At 31.6% G+C, this 14,927-nt stretch overlaps 2 protein-coding genes across 2 annotated transcripts; one reads left to right on the forward strand and one right to left on the reverse strand.

Moving 5' to 3' along the window:
* The first annotated feature begins 308 nt into the window (after positions 1–308).
* Positions 309–3,932, forward strand: HELRODRAFT_104441 (hypothetical protein). Its single transcript, XM_009033544.1, has 5 exons — positions 309–410; positions 673–711; positions 1,089–1,433; positions 2,419–2,531; positions 2,804–3,932. Exons 3-5 carry the CDS (start codon positions 1,190–1,192, stop codon positions 3,824–3,826), a joined length of 1,380 nt encoding a protein of 459 aa, XP_009031792.1. The 5' UTR covers positions 309–410; positions 673–711; positions 1,089–1,189; the 3' UTR covers positions 3,827–3,932.
* Positions 3,933–4,262: 330 nt separating this feature from the next.
* On the reverse strand, positions 4,263–13,593 carry HELRODRAFT_194683 (hypothetical protein; the record flags this gene model as incomplete). The annotated part of the gene is made up of 9 exons (XM_009033545.1): positions 4,263–4,334; positions 5,595–5,695; positions 6,695–6,830; positions 8,256–8,424; positions 9,336–9,520; positions 11,926–12,059; positions 12,126–12,428; positions 12,834–13,046; positions 13,461–13,593. 9 exons carry the CDS (start codon positions 13,591–13,593, stop codon positions 4,263–4,265), a joined length of 1,446 nt encoding a protein of 481 aa, XP_009031793.1.
* Positions 13,594–14,927: the final 1,334 nt, after the last annotated feature.

The raw sequence follows: 14,927 nt of genomic DNA on the forward strand, positions 1-14,927 counted from the left end.
TGTACGTACTTCATACGTATTTAATATTTTTCTGCTTGCAAAATTTAAAATAAAATTCAAAATTGAAAAACATAATCTGATAAGTCTGTCAACCTCAAATTTGACCAGTACCTGAATATCATCAGCAAACGCGTGACACACGGTGGTAATGGTGTGGTAACTTCCTTCATCAGTTTAAGTACTCGATTACCTTTAAAAGTTATTCGAAGAATAATAAAACTTAAATTGAAAATGGACAAAAAATATAACTTAGAAATATTTTTAGTAGATTTTTAGTTTCATTACTATGTAAACAAATGCTAGAATTTTGGTTTCAGACCGTAAATAAAAGATTAAAAATTAAATAGAATTCGGTTACTGGCCGCTCTCAGAAACTCTGGGAAGGACCCCCACCTACCACCACGCCAACCGTTAGCAAGTTATGACATAATATAGAATAAATATATATCCAACGTTCTTTTTTCTGTAATCTGTTTTAAAAATTTAAAGTGAGTAATTAGTAATAATGCAATAATAGATAATATCTGAATATTGATTTGAATTTAAATTTTAATAATCATTTCATTATCCTACTATTTTTTAATCTAATCTCTTTCGTTATCATTATATTATTTTTATTTTGCCTTAAATTAAAAAAATGTACTAATAAAAAATAAAATTAAAAATAACTAGTTGCTTGAACCTGTTCACACCTTCTCATCTCTCATCAAGGTCCTGGGTTTCTAATTAATTAAAATTAATTATTATTAATTAATTAAATAATTTGATTGTTATTTATTTGTAAAAATAAATTTAAATATTTAATGCTAATTTGCCATAATTTTAATAATTAATTTGTGCGAATATTCACAAATTTTTATTTTGTTATGTTATCATCTGCTTTAATTATTTTGAAATACTTTAATTAATTATTTACATTTCATTTGTAAACTTTGTATTCATGTCTTTTAATTATAATATCAATTTAAATTTTAATTAATTAATATTTTTAGTAACTCCTAAAGTTTTTTTTGGAAATGAATTGTTGAGTTGAATTAAAATTAAGTTGATTTTTGAATAAATTACATGTTTTTTATTTAAATGAAAAGGTCCTCTTTCAACTTCCGGCTGATTGATTCTGATATCCACCTACATATAAGTATAAGCTGCTTTACCTGGATCTCATTCAACTCAACTTAAATACAAAAGCATGTCTGCAATAAAAAAATTTTTTGAAAATCGCAAACTCGACTTTAAGTTTAAAAAGGCTGGTGGGGGTCACAAACTGACAGATGCCAACACAGCACAGGCAGCCTGCAGTTCAGAAAACAAAGATGTCAGCAGCCCAACCAGGTCGACCTCGAATGATGGAACGATGACAACAATGATTTCCGATGAAAGGAAAAGTGCTGCTGATGCTGCTATCGCTCGACTGAATCTCAAAAAAGAATACGGTTTCTATTGTTATATTTTTTTTAGTTGCAATAAAGAAAAAATCCTTTTATTAATGTCCAATCAGTAAATTAATAAAATGAGAATGAAAAAAAAAATTGATAATATTCAAAATTGGCTTCTTTTCATAAATTGTTTTACTGACACGGCCTTCGACATTTGAATTAAAGTTAAACACTTTAATAAAATACATTCGTTTAGTTTAAAAAAACACTTAACTTTAAATGTAAAATTCAAACTTATTTGATACATGTCGTTTTAATAATTTAAGTGTTGTGATGGAAAACTATTCAACTTGAGTTCTGCTTTAAAAGCTGTTGAAACATAGCGCAGACATGTGCGTGCATGGTTGGTGTGTCTGAAACACCCTCACATTCTAAATTCTAATTAAGAATTCAACCTGTGTATTTGAACAGCTTATAGTTGAGAAATTATTGTCGCTATATAAAAATTCTATGAACCATTCAGTTGATTAACTTGATATCTTAAGTTTATGCACAAATATCATCAAAGAATTAAGGGAGATCAACTGAAGCAATTTGTTGAAATACTGATGGAAGATATAAAATGAATATGCGCTGGAGAGCCAATTTTGTATAAAACTTAAATTTTTTTCAAATGAAAAGGAAAAATCAGTTTTTAATCATTAAAATGATCATTGGATGGGAATCACAGAATGTATCATTAATTGTTAATCATCATTGAGATGTTAAATAAATTTTTATTGACAAAATCATTATTGAGTCGTTTGAATTAGTCTCTAATTGCAGTTATAATTAAATCAATTTATTAAATCAATTTCGTGATATATTAAAATCTTGATTCAAAAACATGCCCTTGTTTTCCCGCCAATATAATTACTCAATTTTTCATCTAGCAAATGAATATTTTCTTTCATTGTAACTTGCATTTGGGAATCTATTAATTTTTTACATATTATTACATTTGGCAACTTTAAATTGAAGTTGTGATGGTGTTGTGATGCAGAGAGCAGAGGTTATGTGAAGCCTGCGAGGACAATGAAAGCTGAACTGCTTGCAGAGAAGAGGGAGATGGAGATGGCTGTAGCCCAAGCAAGCAAGTATCAGGCTCCAGCAAAAGTACGATTCTGAAAGTTTTAATTATTTAATTTTTTGTATTTTTTGATACTTTGATTTTAAACAATAATTTTGTTTCAATCTTTAATAAACTGACAACTTTCGTGAAATCTTAATAGGAGACATTGAAAGACGAGTTACAAACAGACTAATGCCAATAATTCATCATTATTATAATAGATGATTTTAATTAAAATTTAAAATGTTTGAATTAAAAATGAGATATGAAGAGATTTTTGAATGCCAATCATCCAGTTTGATGACCACTTCCTCAGGTCACACTGGAGTCACCATCAGTGGTTACAGGAGTTTTCTTCACGTGCCCCATGTTGAACATTGATGAGCCCCTCATGAAAGCTGACATGGAGAAGAAGATAGAGGAGTACTTGTACTCACATCTCTTAGACGAACCTGAACTAACTTCGGCCATGATGATTTACACATTCAACAGAAACAAAGACATCTTAAAAACTTGCATCGAAACACTAAGTAAATATCTCAATAATGTTCTTGAAAATCCTAATAAACCAAATTTCAGACAAATCAGGAAGTCGAATAAAGCATTGAATGAAAAAGTCCTCAACTGCAAAGGAGCTCTGGAGTTTCTTCAAGCCACTGGTTTCCAGCTGAAAAAAATGAAAGTTAACGAGGAGTCTGATGAGGAAGATGAATTCTTTCATCTTGAGGTTGATCCAGACAACCAAGATGAGCTCGTGGAGAAATTGAGAAGTTTGTTGGAACTTCTTCAAGTTTGTGAACCTGTTACAATGGAAGTCTACCGGGATTTGAAAATATTTTCTCCAAAAATATTGGCAAGTTCTTCAAATAAAATTGAAGTGTCTGAAGATTTCTTCAACGTCACTCCCGAAGAGTTGAAAAGAGAGATGAAAATTAGAGAGGAGGCCATCAAGGAGATGGGGATGTTGCAAACGAAGCAGATGAGGGAACGAATAAAAATGAAAGAACTCAGACGTTATCGATTTACAGCTATAAGGATAAAGTTTCCAGACAATTATGCCATCCAAGGAACATTCAGGGTCTCAGAAAAATTTTTGGAAGTTCGTCATTTCGTTTTAGGGTGTTTGGAAAATGACTCGATACCATTCCATCTGAGCACACAAGTTAGCGGGAAGATAACTGAAGATGATAAAACGCTGGCGGAGCTTGACCTTGCCCCTTCGTCAATTTTGCAGTTTTCGTATGATCAGAATGTTCTGAAGGATCTGGTCAGTTTGAACTTGAGTCATGTCGGCAATTCGTACATCAAATCTGAATTATTGAACAGAATTGATAATTAAAGTCGTACGTTTATTTATGACTTATTTCTTTCCGGATATATAAATATGGTTGTTTAATATAAATATATATTTATATTTTGTGAAAAAATGTAAATATTTCTTACTGAATTTGTTTGGGTATCATTTGTTTGTCCTATCTAGAGGGTTACTTTTCTAATTTTATATACACACGCATATATGTATGTATGTATATATATATATATGTGTGTGTGTGTGTGTGTATATATATATACATTTGTTGGTAATAGACCATAATTTTTACAATATTCTATAAATTCTACAGAATGTTTGGCGTTAATATGTTTGTAGTTCGTTTTTTCGATTTTTCTCACTAAAGTTTTTTGGTGAACGTTTAGTTTATTAAAATTCAAAATAAACTTATTTTTCGAATTCATGCTGCAAATAAGGCCATATTTCGATTCCGAATGAATCATCATCAGTGCTCCTTGCTGTATATATAGGGAAATATTGACTTTGTCAAGATGAACTTTGACGTTGTAAAAATTAACTTTGGTGTTGTAAAATTGAACTTAGATGCGAATTAGGTGTCAGGTTTCTTTATTGGCTGGTCATCTTTTTTGGTCTCCTTTTCTTCATCGATAGCATCATATTCTTCTAAATGTTTTACAACACTTTAGAAGATGGCATGCTCTGAAGATGGCATTACGCCGAAACAGCGCTGTTAGCTTTATTCCAGTTTTAGATAAATATGAACTCAAACAATACCGCCTCGTTGAATGTCTTATAAAGAAGTTAATTAATGCAAAATGGGCAAACAATTTCAATGAAATTTGCATATATATATATATATATATATATACAATAACTAGTCTGAAGAGAAATTGGGATGGTGGAGGTCCGCGCAAAAATGTTTTGCTACAAATGCAATGTAATGTTTCATAATATTTTATCCCATTACAATAAAGGTTCTGCTTACTGATGATGATGATGTTGAAATGCGTGGTCATCGTCATATACCTATGTCCTCTGCATGTATTCTGAGCATTCGATGTTCCAAGCGAGAAAAAATCTATGATTTGTAATTTTTGGTAACTGTTGATTAATTTATGTCCGGTTTTGTTTTTCCTTACTGAATTTTTCCATAGTTTCCAACAGATTAGCTATTATTTGAGTGAATGAGCAAAGGATAAAATTTTGAGTTTCACTGCATTGGCCCCTAAAAATTTGTTTAAAAAAATGTTACTATAAATTATTTTTTAATAATGCTTATCATACATACGTGCTGTTTGCAAACTCTATATTCATTGCGGTACGTAGTACGTAGCACGCATTGTTTTGTTTCGATGCGGGAAAGTTTATTTGCCCAAATAACAACACTACTCACCTATGAAAGTTTTTCAGCAATGCAAATCTTTAAACATTCATTTTTTCGCATTAATTTTCTCATCAAGTTGTTGCATTTTTTTTTGTGAAAATACAGGTTCAAATCTGTTTTTTGATTAATTAAATTTATATAATTTCCCAGCGAGTAGTAGGTATTAATTAAATCATATATTGATAAACCAAGCGTAGAGAGAACAAAGAACTTTGACAGTTTTACGCAAATCAATTTGATAAAAAATCATCGTTGGATCGAATTTACCGAACGACTCGAAACAGACGGCGAGCAAGATTATCCGGGGTGAAAAAATTTCAACACGTTAGTAGTGTGGCAAAATATGCACATTAGATGTTATCGAACGTCCTGTTACTCCTCGTTCAAAAAAGAATCCAAATCTGACAGCAGCCAACCGTCTACTTCACTTACTGAGACTGCGTCGATGCTTCGTGGCCTGAGCAGGTGGGGATCAGAGAATGGTTTATCAACAGCAGCAGCAACGTCAAATGATGTCTCTTTTTTCAACCGCCCTGGGAGAACGATGGTGCTTGGAATTTTAAGTCGGTAATTTCAATTTAAAACGCTTTCGAGAAATTTAATTGTAGAAGGCACCTTATAAATATCTTAATAGTAAGAATAAATACACGCTTGTTCCCAGAGATGTGCTGAGAATACGACGAAGAAGATTAAATTCTTATATTTATGAATTATGATTCTAATTTAGTTATTTACATCAGCGTTTTTATAAGCTAACTTAGACTTCGATGATTGCAATAGCCAAAACAGCCGAAAGCCGAGATTAAATTCATGAATAGAACTGAATCTAGACAACTCCGACTTGTCGAAGTTCTGACTAGAAAACTTTTAAACACTGAATAGGGGTAGTAGGTATCCAACCAAACATGTCTATCCGAAAACCTCATTCCAAATAATATTCTTATATTTGTGCATTTACAGTTTCTATCATCCGGGACGAATCATTAGGTCTACAGAATGTTTTGAGAAATCTTTTCAGAAATTACATTTTCTGAATGAATTATTGTTATTTCTTTTTACACTTTTACTGCTGTTGAATAAATTATAAAATGTTTCAAAATAAATAATCAACGATAATTTTCATAAATTTTATAAATTCCACTGATTGAATCTTGACAAAAATAAATTTTTACGATAGGTCTAAGCGGCGTTGTTTTCATGTCAGCAGAAAGTTTGTTGGATGTTGTTAGAAATATTAAAAAGTAAAATACATTAAAAATACAATTGAACGCACAGTAGTCAGTTCAATCATCAAATATCAGATGTTTTCTTCGAAATTCTTCAATTTCTTACATTTTTAATACAAATTTTTATAAACTCTCAGCTTACAGGTTATTATGAAACAAATGAAGGCAAACACAACAACTTCGGAGCATTATTTACAAACACACAAAGGCAAATATGTAATATGAATATTCAATACGCATAATTTTTTCTTAATTTATGTTCAAATGCACTTGGATTAATTTTTACATTGAATGAAAGCAACGAACCAAGAAGCTTGTAAAAATTTCGAACGTTGACATTCAGCAAAAGAAAGCAGGTACCATTGTTGTTGTTAAGGGAACATATCAATATTATATATTCAATACAATGATGTGATACATTCAATTGGATGGTATCATCAAGCTGAAAATGAAGTGATATTTTTGCATTATTTCGAAAATATTTTCTCGGTATTTGTGATGCAAAAATTTTTTTTATATGAATAAAAGTTGATGAACAACTTTTATTCATATAAATAAATTAATTTTTAACTTTGATTATTAATAACAAAAGGTTGAAAAATATTGTACAAAAGTAAAGGTACACCACATTTGACGGCAGAGCACAAATGACATACAATTTGTTCTATTTTTACTTTCTGTTTTTTCAATTGAAAATTTTTATTATGATGAGTGTATTGATGACTCTTTCTTATAATCTTTCTTATAATATCGCTCAATCAACTTTTTTTTGATTACAAAAAGGATGTAAACAAATGAAATTAGCATATCTATGCTGTTCTTGGAACCGACCACTTCACATAATGTTAATTAGTTCTTTGTTGTTGACTCTTGAAACTGTATTTAATAATATATATTTCAGCAGCGTATTGTGCTTGATAAAATTAAATGTCTCGACAGATTCAATTTGGATATTTATAAACAAAGTTGAAATATAGAAACAAAAAATTTTTAATTACGAATTATGAAACGATTTGAATTTTAGGATATGTTCCGTAACTGAAGAGAATAGCGTGTGCTTCTGAAGACAAGTTTGAGTTGAAATTTAATAATTATTTGATGGCAAGCAATTGTTGGCCCGTGTTGCAAAAGATGTTGAGGTAGACAAAAATTTGCGTAGACATTAATCAACAATTAAGAAGTGGGTGAATATCAATAAGCAGCCTACTAAGAGCTTGTTTAGATATCGATGACCAACAGTCAGTCAGTCAGTCAGTCAGTCAGTCAGTCAGTCAGTCAGTCAGTCAGTCAGTCAGTCAGTCAGTCAGTCAGTCAGTCAGTCAGTCAGTCAGTCAGTCAGTCAGTCAGTCAGTCAGTCAGTCAGTCAGTCAGTCAGTCAGTCAGTCAGTCAGTCAGTCAGTCAGTCAGTCAGTCAGTCAGTCAGTCAGTCAGTCAGTCAGTCAGTCAGTCAGTCAGTCAGTCAGTCAGTCAGTCAGTCAGTCAGTCAATCAATCAAGAGAATAGCATAAACTATGAAAGTGGCAGTTGAAGTTTGTGTTGAATTGGATACATCAGGCAAACTGAAGAGACATTGAGCTGTATAGAGTGTCTTAAACGAGAATGAACAACAAACGTGACGACAAATATAATAATTATAAACGCGATGACATCAATTAATAAATAAAAGTGTAAAAATATTATGTCATCGTAGATGTAAATGAGGCAAAAACTTAGTTACACTTGAATTATCACCGTACAAAAATTTCATCGTATAAAATTTGTTCCTATTGCCGTCACAGGATATCCGTAATGCACTAAGTTTGTGACTCCACACCAACACCACACGCATTCACAAGCACACGTATGTTATGTACACTGTTCACACGACCATGTCAAAAACATGATATTCCTGTTCATTCTGATCTGGTATCGTTTGATCGCTGCCACTCTTACTCCTGTCGTCGTTCTCCATGTTTGCCGCGTTCATCCTCCTGCCGATGTTGCCGTACTGCGGCTCGTCCTCGAACAACATCAGAGGTTCCTGGGTAGGGTCGGAACTGTATTTCACATTATTTATGACTTTATGAGTTACCTCATTACTATGTTAAGCATTATCATTATTACATCAATATATAGGTCGTGGTGGTAGTGCGCTTGATCTTGCCTTTCAGAAGGATCAGGTTTGATTGAAAGAATCTCCTTCAAACGCACACGTGTACGATTAGCACGTATCCAAATATGATGCACTGCGTGTGTCGTACGTTTAAAACTTGCAAGAATTACCGAGGATTAAACTAATGACTGAATTTAAAGTTGCGAAATAATAATTGTTTTTATTATCATTTCATTTTGAACTGGTTTCTACGAAAACGATGGCTGATCTGTTATCTTCAGCGGTAGAAGAATTTTTGTTATCACCTTGCGGTAGAAAAAGGATTTTGTGACTGAACATTTTTAACGCAGCGGTCTTCCATCAATAATTTTTTTGTATAATTAAAATATCGCATAGTTGTATCTAGTTGAATTGAAATTAAAAAAAAGTTCGCGGCCAAAAATTTGAACATTAACTTGGAATGTTGTTTGTGAAAAAAGTTACACCAAGCCAACTCTCACACATTTCTAATTATTATAGAATTTAGGAAAACGAATTAAATTGCTATGAAGAAACTACAATGTACAAAACTAATTCGGCGGGTGCCTCACAGCGAGAAGTGTTTTTTTTAATATTTTTTAATATTCTCTGACGAACAGACGAACCAAAAAATTACGGTGTGAGGAAAAACGCTGAGCAACAATTACATTTTTCGTCATATATGAAATTTGAATTCTAATAAAAAAAAATGAATTTTTTTTTGAATTGTTCAGATTAGAAAAAAATTAAACTTTTCTTTTCATGGTTAACAAAAATTAAAAAGTTGAATTAGGTATAAAGTTAACGACGAAAATGAAGAATGAATTGAAAACTAACATTCCGCTGTCACTTGATCTCGTGCTCAAAGAGTCGTCATCATTTTGCGGTTGATTTGCTAGCAGAAGAGGCTGCTGTTGATTTTGGGGCTGTGGCTCTGGCGGCTGGCCGTGGTTCAGTAGATCGAATTCGATCACCTCATTGTAATTGTTCAGTTGGCGGTCAATAACATTTTCTGAAATATTCTTGGTAACTGTGTTAAGTTTATTATTATTATTATTAGAAATAGCTCGGGCATAGCCCATTGCCAACCAAATAAAAATCGAAAAATCAAAAGTAACAAAAATAAACCCTTAAAAATTAAAAACTGATTAAGATAAAAATCAAATTGTCATTATAAAATTAAATGAGTTAGCTTCATTAGATGTTTAACAAAGTCATTACAGTGGCAATCAAACAGGAAATTAAATCAACAACAAAATCTGTCTAGTTAATACAATCGCAAATATAATAAAAAGCCAAAATTGAAGACGAACCGAAACAAAGGGATTTTTAACAGAGAATATAAAAATTTGAGTCAACGAAAATTTAAATTTATAAATATAGGAAAATAAACAAAAGACACAATATTATTGAGATTATCAGAAATTATCAGAAATTAGGCCTCCAATCAAACATGACATCTCCAAAAAATTGTCTATTGCCGATTTAAAACCACATAGAGAGGATGAATTTACAGCAGCTGAGGGCAATTTGTTCCAATCATCAACTGATCTGTTAGAAAAGAAATACTTCCTACTGTCTTTGTGGCAAGCACCTGTAGTTAACTTCAGATTGTGACCTCGAGTTCGATCATAACAAGAGAACATTACCCTTGGACTGATATCCTCCATAATTTCCCCATGGATTATTCTATACAGCAATATGAGATCAGCTCTACGACGCCTGTAGGCAAGAGAGGGGCAAATTAAGTTTCTTTAATCTATTTTCATATGGAAGTTTCTTGCAAGAATTCACTGTTCTCGTAGCTCTTCTCTGAACCTTTTCAGTTTCATCTATCAAACCAATTCTATAAGGATGCAATACTTGTACGCCGTACTCTAGGTGTGAACGAACCAATGACTTAAACAAGGTTACAAATGCTGCCTCGGAAAGGTGTTTGAAATTTCTGGCAATAATTCCAAGCATATTATTTGCTCTATGAACTACCTTTAGCACATGATTTTTAAACTTCAACTTGCTGTCAATAATAACCCCCAGATCAGATACTTTCTCAACCTCAGGTAACTGAAACGTCAAACCATCATCATCTAGTATAGTAAATGGCGGGCTTGGTTTATTCGATCCTATTCTTAGGAGCTGACATTTGTTGCTCAAGCTGACTTGGAGGTAGACTCCAAGTTTTAAACCAATTCATCATGTTCACAAAACCTTTCAAAAAATTTATTTTATCTTCCTCACACTTTATTACTTTAAATAATTTTGCGTCATCAGCGAAAAGGAACATACTATCACAAATGAAAGAAACGTCATTAATATAGATGAGAAATAGCAGAGGACTTAGAACACCACCCTGAGGGACTCCACTCAAGACAGGTCTTGGTTTCGATAAAGTGTTGTTTAACTTGACTTGAAATACCCTGCCCTGAAGATATTTATCAATCCACTTTACTATCTTATGATTCACACCATACTGCTCAAGCTTGAACAACAAACGACTATGGGATACTTTATCGAACGCCTTTTCGAGGTCCAAGTACGCCACACAAACCTGGTAACCACGATCTACTCCCTCAGTCACCACGTCCAAAAATTTCAAAAAATTCAAAACCGTTGAACGACCTGGGATGAAGCCAAATTGATTACTTGAAAACAAATTATTTTTCAGAAAATAATCCATAATGTGATTTTTTATTAATGACTCCAGAATCTTACAGCAAATTGATGTAAGCGCAATTGGACGATAATTCTGAACTAAATCTTTGCGTCCTTTTTTGTGCAAGGGAACAACGTGACTAATTCTCCAATCATCAAATACCACACTTTCATCAAATGAACGTTGAAAAATTCTGCACAAACCTTTAGAAACAAAATCTTTCATTTCCCATAAAATTCTGGAATGAATTTCATCCGGTCCCGCTGATTTGCTTGTCACTAGTTGTTTCAATTGAGAAAGAATCATATTTTCATCAATAGATAAATCGTCCATAGTCGGATAGGAATTTCCAATTATAGCACAAAATTGGCTCTCAAAATTTGAATCCAATTCATAAACGGAAAAGACAATTGACAGAGTACCAATAGCCTCATGACTCCTAGTGATTTTTTTTACGTGATTCCAAAACACTTTTGGATTTCTGTTGAAATTTCTTGCAATAGATTCCTGATATTGATTTTTCAAGGCACTGGCGAGTCTCTTTATCTCATTTCTGATTGAACGATATTTGTCCATTTTGTCTTCACCGTATCTGTAAATTGATCTCCAAATCAAATGCTTTTGTTTAATAAGAGATTTTAGTTCTTCATTTATTTTAAAATTGCAATATATTCTTCTTCTTTTCATCGGAACAAACTTTTGAGAACAAGTAACTAATTGGTCCCTGAAAAATTTCCAATTATCCTCTGCATCACCACACCAAGAAGAAGGAACCTGCAAGGAGACCCCCAGTACATTTCTAAAATTTATATAATCACCCAAATCAAAACAATACTTTTTATCACATTCCATGGCTGAACAACAAAAACCAGTCACCTTGAATTCCAAAATTGAGTGATCACTGTTACCTAGAGGTGGGTAATGTATGATGTTATTTATAAATTTCTGGGATGAAATCACCAGATCCAGGATACTTGATGTCTGATCATCTCTAAATCTCGTTGGATGATTGATGTGTTGTATTAAAAATTTATCTTTAAGAAGATTCAAAAATCTGTTTTCAACCCTCTCATCATTACCTTCAAAACTGGACGTGTCCCAGTTAATGTCAGGAAAATTAAAGTCCCCAAACAATAGGGTTTCACCAGGTAATGCCAGCACATCATTTATCAACTTCAGCAAAAGATCATTATTTCCAACATTAAAGTTTGGACTTCTATAAACAAAGAAAATATTTAAAACTCTATTGGAAACACATAGTTTAACTATTATGTACTCTTTGAATGATGAATTTAAATTTATTTCAGTTAATAGTAATGATCTCTTACAAAACAACATTAAACCTCTTCTGTGTTGTTCAGCAAAACCAGAAGAAATGATTGAGTAATCATCCAGACAGAACTCTGATAAAACTCTACATTGATTGAAATTTTTAGGATTAACTTCACTCAAAGCAATTAGATCAGGTGCAACATCCAAACTTTGTAGAAAAATTTTTAGATCAAAAAATTTGTTTGTTATTGAGTCAACATTAGTCATAATGACACTTAAATTATTACTATTATTGCAACTTGAATTTTTTACTTTAGTAAATTTTGCTTCTTGAAAGCAATAACATAAAAGTCTCCTGGCACCCCCTTCAGTCTGAATGACCACTTTGATACATCATCTTTTTCACCAACTTCTTTTTTTTTTCTCTTCCAAAATCTTCCTGTTACTTATTCTATCTTCCCTTGAAAGGTCATGGTTGATGATGACTTTATTAAAATTCAAGGATTTTTTCAGCTTGGCGCAGTTGTTTAGGATGAGATTTTTAACAGTATAATTAGAAAACTGAACTAGAACGATTCTTGATTTTTCTTCATCAGACTTTCTCCCCAATCTTGAAATTTCAACTACCTCAGTAGAGATATTTTAAAATTATTCATTTGAAGAAATTTTAAAAATCACATTCAACATTTTTTGGCTAACAAAACTGTAGTTACATCAATCAACAATTATATACACTATACATTACATCATTCCATTACTCTTATGGTTTCCAAGAAATGTGACTACAAAGAAAACATTAAGAAATACAAATCTTAAAATTTCAACAACGTATTAGTAAATTTGATTATGTTTAAATTTTCAAATAACGAACAGAATAATAATAGTAAATAATAATGATACATTAATAAAATTTTAATAAAACTGAACTAATTAAAATTTTAAAATTTATCATAAATAATAAATTTAAAAAATGTAATTGAGGACCTAAATTTCAAAATGGCAAATAAAAGTTTCCAAAAGACAACCACCAAACAGACCTTGATCTCTTTTTATTTTTCTTTTTGCTTTCCTTTTGCAGTAGATTGCACACCACACCACTATGACCAAGAGAATGATGAAAAATACTGAAGCCACGCCTATAACTGAGTAGCAATAAAAATCATTATTCATTTTGATTCAGGTCATAAATTAGTTTTCACCTCATTCTCTTTAATCCATTTCCAAATCAACCATATTCTGCGAAATGTTTGTCTCAAAAGAGTATCTTTAACATTGGTCTGCACGTCACGTATAAAAACTTGAAATGATACAATCTCTAAAAGTACCCTATTTTACACGTCACTCAATAATTTAATGTTCGGAACACCATTCTTTAACATGAATCATAATTAAATGTTATAATATTAACAAATAATAAAAATACTGATAAGAAATTTAATGAGCGATGCCCGATGCTTTATATATATATATATATATATATATAAATATATAAATATATATATGTATATATATATATATCTTATATTTCGACGCAATATTAGTTAAGGTGGCTTGCACATACATCCGTATCTTAGTCTCCTGTGTTCTGCTAAATAAAATTCAATTCAATATATATATATATATATATATATATATATATATATGTATATATATATATATATATATATATATATATATATATATATATATACGATGATCTTTGGTTGCTGCCTTGAAAAATGTCTGACGAATTTATTGTTGACAAATTAATATCGGTATTTGGATTGTTTAACTATCGATGAATTTTTGAAAAGTGGTCTGATTGATGGTTTTTGGGTTCAAGATATTGTTGCCAGCAGAAAAATTTTGTTAGAAGAAGCTGAAAAAGTTTCAATCGGTTTGTCAGGATTAAAAACAAATACTGTTGATAAAACTCAAATGCTTACTGGTATACACTATACAGTTTATTTTTGATAGTGACTTTGAAAATAATTTTCCTAAGTTTGTTACTATGGGTTTTGATGAAATTGTAAAGTCTGAGGGTATAAGAACTCTTCAAGCGGTTCCGAAAAACATGGAGCCAATATTGGATATATTGAATAAAAATGGCGACGTTTTGAATGAATTAAGAACGAACGAACAACTGGTTAACAAATCAGTTGAATACGACTCGCCGAGTGATATATAGAAAACGGCTGCACAACAACCGATAAAAAAGCCTAGTCTAATTACATTAATGTATGAAACAACATGGCTGCTAAAAACAGTGTTGGCAGCATTAATGATAACCCACCTTATAAAAATCAAAAGCCGTTACTGACAATGGAGATTTTATTTTGGTTATAAAATTTGTAAGAAATGTTGCGTCAACTGCATTGAAAACGTCTTCTAAAGTAACTGATGGTTCGAAGCCTTCTGGCAAATCGTAAATTTCAGCTCATAGTTCGTAAAAGAATATTTAATGTCAGCAATGCCACTAAATGCGTGGCGGTGATGTGCTTGATTACATCAAGTCAGTCAATGTT

Source organism: Helobdella robusta (genome assembly GCF_000326865.2).
Source record: "Helobdella robusta unplaced genomic scaffold HELROscaffold_93, whole genome shotgun sequence".
Lineage (NCBI taxonomy): Eukaryota > Metazoa > Annelida > Clitellata > Rhynchobdellida > Glossiphoniidae > Helobdella > Helobdella robusta.

Bases quoted from the DNA above. Each gene is read 5' to 3' on its own strand.
- HELRODRAFT_104441 (XM_009033544.1), top strand. From the start codon at position 1,190: ATGTCTGCAATAAAAAAATTTTTTGAAAATCGCAAACTCGACTTTAAG. The intron at 1,434-2,418 runs GTTTCTATTGTT...GTTGTGATGCAG, and splicing joins GAATCTCAAAAAAGAATACG to AGAGCAGAGGTTATGTGAAG. The intron at 2,532-2,803 runs GTACGATTCTGA...CCACTTCCTCAG, and splicing joins AGTATCAGGCTCCAGCAAAA to GTCACACTGGAGTCACCATC.